Source organism: Syngnathoides biaculeatus, chromosome 8 (assembly GCF_019802595.1).
Source record: "Syngnathoides biaculeatus isolate LvHL_M chromosome 8, ASM1980259v1, whole genome shotgun sequence".
Lineage (NCBI taxonomy): Eukaryota > Metazoa > Chordata > Actinopteri > Syngnathiformes > Syngnathidae > Syngnathoides > Syngnathoides biaculeatus.
The window spans coordinates 17,113,496-17,123,144 of NC_084647.1; the positions used below are offsets into that span (position 1 = coordinate 17,113,496).

The 9,649-nt window shown below is 42.3% G+C and overlaps 1 protein-coding gene across 1 annotated transcript in view; it reads left to right on the forward strand.

Annotated features, from left to right (window-relative positions):
* frem2b (FRAS1 related extracellular matrix 2b) overlaps positions 1-9,499 on the forward strand; it is an 87,884-nt gene extending 78,385 nt beyond the window's left edge. The window contains 9 exon segments of the mRNA XM_061827003.1: positions 1,269-1,461; positions 1,579-1,683; positions 1,840-1,967; positions 2,046-2,180; positions 4,426-4,552; positions 4,628-4,815; positions 4,948-5,094; positions 6,224-6,699; positions 7,791-9,499. Coding sequence (XP_061682987.1) covers positions 1,269-1,461; positions 1,579-1,683; positions 1,840-1,967; positions 2,046-2,180; positions 4,426-4,552; positions 4,628-4,815; positions 4,948-5,094; positions 6,224-6,691 — 1,491 coding nt within the window. The 3' untranslated portion in view covers positions 6,692-6,699; positions 7,791-9,499.
* Positions 9,500-9,649: the final 150 nt, after the last annotated feature.

A 9,649-nucleotide genomic window follows, 5' to 3' on the forward strand; every position in this document is an offset into this window, starting at 1 on the left:
CTTTGCTTGAATCCCCGGCCTCTGCCAGTCGGGTGAGTTTGTAGCCGCAAGGCGCAATCAAGTAGAGAAAGAAGCTGTGGCCTGCGATAAGCAAGTGCTGCCCCGAGAGGCCAGGCGGGCTAATGGACGGATGACCCGCTCCAAGTGTCATGACACCGCTTAGCAGGACCGCAGGAATCCATTAAGGCCCAGCAGGTTGTGTCAGGTGGATTAATATGAACACATGATGTGCAGCGCGCAGCAGGCGCCTGGAGGCTCGCCCGGGTCCGGGCGAGCAGGCGGGCGCGTGAGCGGCAAGTCGGGGAGCTGCAGATAGCTCGCTTTTCGAGCCGCGCGTGTCCGAACAAGCCGGGGGAAATTTGTCACGTTTTGAACTTGTGAACAGATTTCTAATGCAGCACTCACGGCATTGCAGTTAATTGTCAGGAATACTTGCGTTCACCTCTAATACAAGGAATGCAGAAGTACTACGAAGGAGCGGATCCAAGGTCATCGAGAAAATAAACTACTGCATCAAATAAAGCTCACATCCAAAGAAAAGGAACTAATTAAAATAGTAAAGGGAGAAATACCAGGCAAGTGCCTTTATTTATTAATTTATGCTTTTCCATGATGACATCAAGGTCTGAAAATCAACAAATAACGTGAAAAATCTGTGGTCCAAGCTCGACTGTATATTGCGATAATCCGCTGACGACAGGAGCAAAATGTACAGAAGTGACGTAATTCAGTGGAATATAAAGAATGAAACTTCAAAACTGATGGATGCATGCTCTTTGTTGTGTGTCTGTGTCACTTGGCCACTGGGGGCAGTATAATGGGAATAATCAAAGGCTCCAGCACTCCTGTGACCCTTGTGAGGATAAGCGCAGATTGGAAAATGGACGGATGGATACACATAAAGGGAAAAGAGTTTTCCAGATACTTCAATGATTCAATAATCTGCAGTAATGAGTAATTTCTTTTTTTTTTTTTTGGAAGAGGATAAATAATATGTGCCCTATGGGTATTATTAAATTGTTCGTGTGTGAGAACACTGTCACATCGTTAGCCCACTCGATGAGATTTGCCATTATGTTTTGTGTGTGTTGGAAATACCCAATATTTAATTCCCTTTATTAGAAAGCTCTTTCCCTTGAATATTCATAGGCCAGAGTTTGCTTTTTAGCCCATTTTGTCACTGTTCAATATATTTGATGCACCATATGGAAAAAAAAAATCATACCATCTGTACCCTGTAAATCAATTTGTGTTGTTTTGCTCGGCAGGTGCTGAACCTGGTGCAGTCCTACGTGACGCTGCGGGTGCCGCTCCACGTGTCTTACGTGTTCCACTCGCCAGCGGGCGCCGGCGGCTGGCAGCATTTCGACCTGCAGTCGGAGCTGAGGCTCACCTTCGTGTACGATACCGCCATCTTGTGGAGGGACGGCATCGGGAGCCCACCGGAGGCGGAGCTCCAAGGTACGCGGTTGAGTTGCTTTGACCGTTGTCTGTTTTTTTTGCGTGGATGAAGAAGAACTGTGTGTGTTTCCCTGACCCCCCCCCCCTTGCCCCCCTTTCCACTTTCTGCGTTTACAGGTGCGCTCTACCCGACCAGCATGCGCATTAACGAGCAGGGACGCCTGGTGGTCAACTTCCGCACCGAAGCTCGATTTCGAGGCCTTTTTGTCTCCGGGCATCCTGGTACGTTGCACTCACCATTAGCGAGCGTAGGCGTGTCCAAGCAATTACTTGAAAATTCTAAACAATGCTTTAGAACTGCTTGACCTCGGTGTCAGAACCCCGAGTCAGCTGATTTCTGGAAAGCCTTGAGAAATGAGTCTTGTGCCTTTCGGTCAGCCTCTGCGCTCGGCTCCATGGTCATGTGCGCCGACCACCCCGGTCTGACGTTCAACCTCAGCCTGGTGCGCAGCGAGCCCACCTACAACCAGCCCATCCAGCAGTGGACCTTCGTCTCGGACTTTGCCGTGAGGGAACACCCGCGCTTTCTGTCAGTTCTTTGTTTGTTCCTGGCCTCTCAATTTTCGCCGCGTGCCCGCCTTCAGGTACGCGACTACTCGGGCACGTACACGGTGAAGCTGCTGCCGTGCACGTCGCCGCCCGGCCTGGAGTTCTCCGTCCCGCCCGTGTGCCATCCCAGAGAGCCCGTCACCTTTGACCTGGACATCCGATTTCAGCAGGTACAGCCCGAGCAATGCGAGAGCGCCTCGTAATTGAGACGGGAAATCAGCTTCCGGTCTGGGGCTTCACTTCAATAAAAGCAAAATAGTTAAAAGCGTGAGTGAATTTAATTCGCCGTATAAAAAGAAAACTTTTAACAGCACTTCCAAATTAAATCCTTTTGTGGGAAACTCGTTTGCGTTCATAAAATGCAAGATGAAAGCGACTGTTTTCATCCACTGATGATCAACTTAATTTGACCAGTTGAATACACTACAAAGACAAGATATTTAATGTTCAAACTGATTCTTTGTTTTCCGCAAACCGTCATTAACTTGGAATTTTATGGCTGCAACACATTCTCAAAATGCTTGGACAGGGTCATTTTTACCACTGTGCCACATCACTTTTTCTTTAAGCATTCAATAATTATTTGAGAGCTGAGGACATGAATCATTGAAGCTTTGTAGATGTACTTCTTTCCTTTTCTTGCTTTATGTACAGCTTTAGCTGTTCAACAGTCCGGGCTCCATGCTGCCTTATTTTACGCTTCATAATGCGTCACACATTTTCAGAAACTGGTCTAGACTGCAGCCAGGCGAATCTAGCACCTGCACTCTTTTATTGCAAAGCCACACTTTTGTAACACGTGCAGAATGTAGTTTGGCATTGTCTTGATGAAATAAGATGAGGTACCAATTAAAAAGATGTTGCTTGGATGGCAGGATGTCCCATAATGTCACAAATGCCGGCTTTTGAACTTTGTATCCATAACGGTCCTGGTTCTTTTCCTCTTTGGCCCGGAGGACACGAGGTCCACAATTTGCCCAAAAAATTGGAAATGCGGACAACTCAGATCACAGAACACTTTTTCATTTTTCACCAGTCCATCTTCGAGGAGCGCGTGCCCAGAAAAACCAGCGGCATTTGTGAGTGTTGTTGATAAATGGTTTTCATTTTGCATAGTAGAGCTTTAAATTGCACTTACGGATGTATAGCCAAACTGTTTTTGCTGACATTGGTTTTCTGGCGTGTTCCTAGACCCATCTTGTGATATCCTTTACACATAGATGTGGTTTTTGATGCAGTGCCGCCTGAGCAATCAAAGGTCACGGGCATTCAATGTTGGTTCTTGGTTTTGCCGCATACATGGCGTGATTTCTCCAGATTCTCTTAACCTTTTGATATTAAGGACCCTCGAAGAGGAAATCCCTAAATTCCTTGAAATTGTATGTTGAGGAACTTTGTCCTTAAACTGTTTGACTATTTTCTAACGCACTTTTCACTCACCTGTTCCCAATTAGCGTGTTCACCTGTAGGATGTTCCAAACGAGTGTTTGATAATCATTTGTGAACTTTCTCAGTCGTTTTTCCCACTCGTCCCAGCTTTTGGGGAACATGTTGCAGCCATGAGATTCTAAGTTCATCATCCATCCATCCATCCATTTTCTTTGCTGCTCATCCTCACGAGGGTCACGGGGAGTGCTGGAGCCTATCCCAGCTGTCAACGGGCAGGAGGCGGGGTACACCCTGTACTGGTCGCCAGCCGATCGCAGGGCACATGGAGACAAACAGCTGCACTCCCAATCACACCTAGGGCCAATTTAGAGTGTCCAATTACCCGGGTCCTCAGAACTGTGAGGCAAATGCTTTCCTCGCTGAGCCACCGTGGCACCAGTTCATCATTATTTGCTAAAAAAAAAAAATCAAGTTTATCATTTTGAACATTAAATATCCTGACTTTGTAGTGTATTAAATTAAATATAGGTTGAACGTTATTTGGAAATCATTGTATTCTTTTTTTGTTTGTTCAACACAATATGCCAACTTCATTGAAATTGGGGTTATGCGTGTGTGTGTGTGTGTGTGTGTATTCTCTTAAATGACGGACATTTTTCTTGCATACTGCTGATACAACTAAAAACTGAGCCAAAACATAAAATCTCTTTTCCAATGTGTAAATGAACAAAATAATGCAAAAGTTCCAATATATGAATGATTCTCAAAGTAAATAACATCCTAAAGATTTTATTTTTTCACTTCAGTATTTACCTTCTTAAATATTTTTCCATGTGACTCACAAATATTCACATTGCCATGAGGTCGATTTGACATAATGCCATCTTGCTTTCCCAACCCACTGGTATGCGGTACTGTCCTGTCTTTTGCAATGTTAGCGTTTTTTTAGGTACATATATTATATTTGTCCAAGGGCCGCAAAGGAATGCTCATCTGCCCCTCGTTTGTCTTTGCGCGTTGTTGAAGGTGAGCGATCCGGTGGCCGCGGAATTCAGTCTGAACACGGAGATGATGCTGCTGTCCAAAAAGACTTTGTGGCTCTCCGACGGCTCAATGGGCTTCGGCCGGAACAGCGACACGGCCTTCTCGCTAGGTGCCATCCCGCAAAGCAACTCAAAGGCGGCCGAAATGTTTTGGACCGCGTTAACTCGATTTCACGTCCTCGCAGGGGACACGATCTACGGCCGCGTCATGGTGGACCCGGTGCAGAACCTGGGCGACTCTTTCATCTGCAACATCGAGAAAGTTTTCCTGTGCACGGGCGCCGACGGCTACGTGCCGAAGTACGACCCCGATCGCTTTGAATTCGGCTGCCTGGCCGATGCGCCGTCGCTCCTCTACAGATTCAAAATTATCGTAAGTCCGCCGGAAAGACGTCGACTCCTCAGTGCGCCGCTAGAATTCAAATTTGGGCCTCGCCGAAAAGTGGCTTCTTGTTTACAAATATTTTGAAAAGTTGTTTTCGTCTTCATCATGTCTGGTCACAAGGACAAAGCTCAGCCCGAGAGCCAGGCCAGGTCTTTTGGGAACGTGGCCTTCGGCGCCCTCCTAGCAGTGGACGACCCGGCCGCTTTGGCTCTGGTCAGGCAGCCTGGATCGGATGGATTCAGCATGGATTCCAGCGCCCTCTTTCAGGTCACACCATGCACCTGCGCACCATTTAAATGAGAGATTAAAAAAAACAAAAACGTTTTCCAATACAATTGGAATATTACATGAGAAAAAAAATTAATAAATTTAGGACATTACTGGGAAAATATTTTTTTTAATTTTAGAATGAAAAAAAATAACTGATGTTATTAAAGGTGGAATTAATAATAAATCTAACAATATATAACATACTCAAAATACACAAAATAAATATTAAAAACCTAAATTTACGTGATAATTTTTGTAAAATTCCATGGACAATGTAGTAACATGCTGAACAAAACATACAGCCTGTAAAATCACAAAAGTCCAAATTATAAGTGCAAAAATACATACAAGTGCAATTTTTTATTTTATTCTCATTAAGAAAACGTAAAAATTATGACTTCAAATGTAGGGGTAAAAGGGGTAAAATTACAAAATCTAAATTTTGATTTCACATTAAAATTATTATTTTGAGAAGAACGTCATAATTTTGTAATAAAGTACTGTACATAAAATTATATGAATAAAGTACTGATTTCACATATGGAAAATTATAAACATAAAGTTTACACTCTATGTGTATTTTTTAATCATTTCAGAAATAAAAATTTTTACCCCATATTTTATGAGGAATAAAATAACCGTCTTTTAATGTCGTTGCATTGTGCAGGTGTGCCCAATATTCGGAGTATATTTTGGTCAATCTTTTCATTCAAATTCGTATTAAACGGGACTCAGCACACTCCCATCAACATTTATCGAGTGCAGCTGTTTAAGTAGGCTTTTCCTGGCGTTTTTGTAGTCACATCTTACAGTAAAGAGCGTCCACAGGATTCGAGGCGATTGTCAGGAAAAGCCCACGAGACCATCTGATTTTTGAAACTCATTCTCTCTTTTTTGTTTTTAACAAGGAGAGTGTAGACTTTTTATAGGCGCACTACACAAGAAACGGAAGGATAAAAAGATTTGAAATCTGACCTGTGGGAAAATGATTTGTTCAAGTGTTTTTGCTTTTATTTTGAAAATAGGCTTGGTTCCAATATCTCAACATTATTAAAAAGGAACTCAAATTCAGTACTGGTTTTTGTCCCAAATACAAAGTAGTGAGAAGTCCACATTGCGGTTGCAGGTGTCCGCGGGCCGAGAGTGGTACATCCACACCATCTACACGGTCCGTTCCCGGGACAACGCCAACCGGGGCATCGGCAAGCGCAGCCTGGAGTACCACGCGCTCGCCCGGCACCGCAGGTCCGCCGAAGTCCCGGAGATCGGCGCCGACAACGACCGCGGCACCAACATTCTTCACATCACGCTGGACCGCGCCGGCCAGTCCGGGAGGAGCCACGGCTCCGTGGGGGACGTCTTTGCACCCGAGGGGGCGGTCCCTCGCGAGCTCGGTCACGCTGAGGAGGGCGCCGAGGACGAGGGGCCGGTGCTGATCGTGGGCGTGGCGGTCGGGGTGCTGCTCGCCATCCTGATCGTCGCGGCGGCAGCAGTGATGGTGCGACGCGAGTGGCGCGCGAAGGACACGCCCGCCGCCTCGGCGAGCATCCAGCCCGTGATGGCGGAAGGACTCGGCGACAGCTCCGAGGTCTGAAAAACAAGGTAGGTTGGCACCAGAAGTCAACTCCGAAAAGAAAGAAAAATGGCAGCTCAAAAAAAAATTGCCGCTCATAAAACACACACACACACACCACACACACACACACAAAACACAGTTCCATGAAACCAAACAAAAAACAATGTTGCCGTTTTTTGTTTAGAAAATATATAATATCAAGTCATAGTAATGTAAAATTCTCTTGTTTTTCCTTGAAATATTATGCACAAGGGGGAAAAAAAAGGGACTCCAGAGGAAAAAGTGGAATTTTGCAAGAAAATAAGAGAAAAAAATCAACAAAGAATTTTTTTTTTCCCCCAAGAATGAAGTTGGAATTTTATGCTCAAAAACAATCTATTTTCTTGGCATAAAATCTGACATTATCGTTAAATTGTAGCGTTATGAGACTGAAACTGAAATTACAAGAAAAAAAAAACGAAACTCGTTCTTGAATTTAGTGTTTAGATTAACATAAAATTAGATACAAGTTTTGTAAAATTCTAACCTAATAAAACTGTTTTACAAGAATAAAGTTGTCATTTTACATAGGGTTAGGTTAGAATGTAAGACATTTTTCCAACAGAAACTAAAAAGGAATAAAGTTGTCATTTTGTTGGGATATATATATGAAAAAAAAATTATATGAATTTTGTATGTAATAATTTGACTTGAAAAAAACAAAGTTGTTGTTGTACAAAAAAAAACAATTCTACAGAGGATATTAAAAGTACGAATTAAGTAAATTAATGATTTTTTTCTTTTATTAAATTTGACAAAAAAATCTAGCTTTGTGATAACAAATTCAGATTTTCCCGAAAATGAAAATAAAATTCCAATAGAAAGTTACAGGATTTTTTTTCTCATTGTATTTTGATATGAAGCAAATCTTAGTCAGTCATAAATGCAAAAGAACAAAAAAAAACTTTTCTTTAGAAATTAAAAATGTAACTTTTCAGAAAAAAAAAGTCAAAGTATAATCAGTGCAACATAATTTTACATCAAAAACAAAAGAATTCTGAGAATTGAAAATTCTTTCAAAACATTTAACATGTCATAAAGAGTTAATGTTCAAAATGATTTTTGTGTGTGTCTTCAGTCCTCCTGCGCCGTTTCGCAAGTGCCTGACATTAAATGAACAACAAGAAGGACTTTTTGCTCGTGTTCTGAAATCTACTTGAACCGTTGTCACCGTCGATCCCGAGACCGGACGCCGCGTCCGATCTCTTTCCGAGCTCTCATCCGCCTTTGTCCTTGTTGTTTGTTTGCTTCTGACACCACAACATCACGTTACAAACAAAACGAAACAAAACAAAAAAAGAGAACATGTTAGCGTTGTTTCCAAAGGGGCTAGCGGACACACCTCGTCGGCGTCCTTCCACTTCAAACTGTGTGTTTGTCTTGATGTTTGACCTGCTGAGTTATTTGTGCGTTTTGATTATACGTCGTCATACATTTTGTGCATGTCTTTACGTCTTTTTATACTAAAATGTCAAACTGCTGATTTACTGAAGGCAAGAACGTGTCAACCGTTTTATGTTATTTTATTCAGTCAAGACAAGAGGCCCTTGGCAGCGTCCATAATTACCATTCGCGTTAGCATTAAGGTTTAGGGTTAACCCAACAATATCCATCCATCCATCCACTTTCGTTGCTGCTTATCCTCATGAGGGTCACAGGGAGTGCTGGCGCCTATCCCAGCTGTCAACGGGCAGGAGGCGGGGTACACCCTGAACTGGCTGCCAGCCAATCGCAGGGCACATTGAGACAAACAGGTGCTACGCTGTTGTTAGCGAAAGGCAGTCACGTGACCGCAAGATGAGTCGTCCCAAATGGTACTGAGGTCAACGGATAAAATGCAGCACGTCACTACCCACCTCTGGTCAAGTTTAGTACTTAGTACTTTAGTACCCCTAGGTGCCCCCGCCCCACATTTTTATTCCGTTCTGAAGGACAAAAATGGAGTGGTGATCAGTAATTTTTTTTTTTTTTTTTTTTTTTTAAACAGTTGCACACTGCAGCTTAAAGGTTTTGTTGGGTGTGAGTTGGACTTGAAGTCATAACAAAGTTTGACTTGGGGTTAGGTAGGAAAATGAATGTTTGTTAACACGTTGGCCATCGTCGGAGTCCTAATTCATTTTATTTATTGCTTCCCCGCGTATATTGCAGCACTGTAGAAGAATAATCGATGACGGCTTTGGATTGTTTTGTCAAGGACGTGCGGCACCTGCCGTTTGGGTTGCGTCATTCATCTCAGTCACTCAATTACCTCATTGTGCTGTGTGGATGGTTTGATTTTGGGGGACAAAGACATCTATGCAATTTGTGATATTAGACATTTTGATGGTTTTTTTTTTGTTTTTTTTACATTTTATTTTGAAATGTGCATCTTGCTTGTTAATCATCACAATCTACGCGTGCCGTATTGTATGTCCTCTTGATGCTTGGAGTGAGCTCTTTTATGCACATGTATGTACAGTATGTATCTATGTATGTACTGTACATCTATATCGTACCTATGAATATACCATGTTTTGGGGAATGGTTGTTTAAAAAAACGTGAAAAAATAAACAAACAAATGCATACTATACGTCCTGCAAGTATTTGTATCATAGACCACAGGAACAGTTCTGGTCTGGAAATAAAATCAATAATTTTTCAAGAAAACATATTTTGTCTTTTTCTTACTTTAGTAATTATATATGAGGAATGTGTCGTGTGTTGAATGCAATCGATAAGAAATCAAATACATGAAAAATGATAACAACATTGCAAAATAGGACAAATATTCATTGAAAACGATTTGAATATATTCTTCCTTCTTTTCCTTTCGGCTTGTCCCGTTAGGGGTCGCCACATCGTTGTAAATATTCCACTGTTATAAATGATTAATTACCCCTGGTTAAAATATACACGTTCAAATATATTGTTTAACAATATAATTAACTGTAATAATA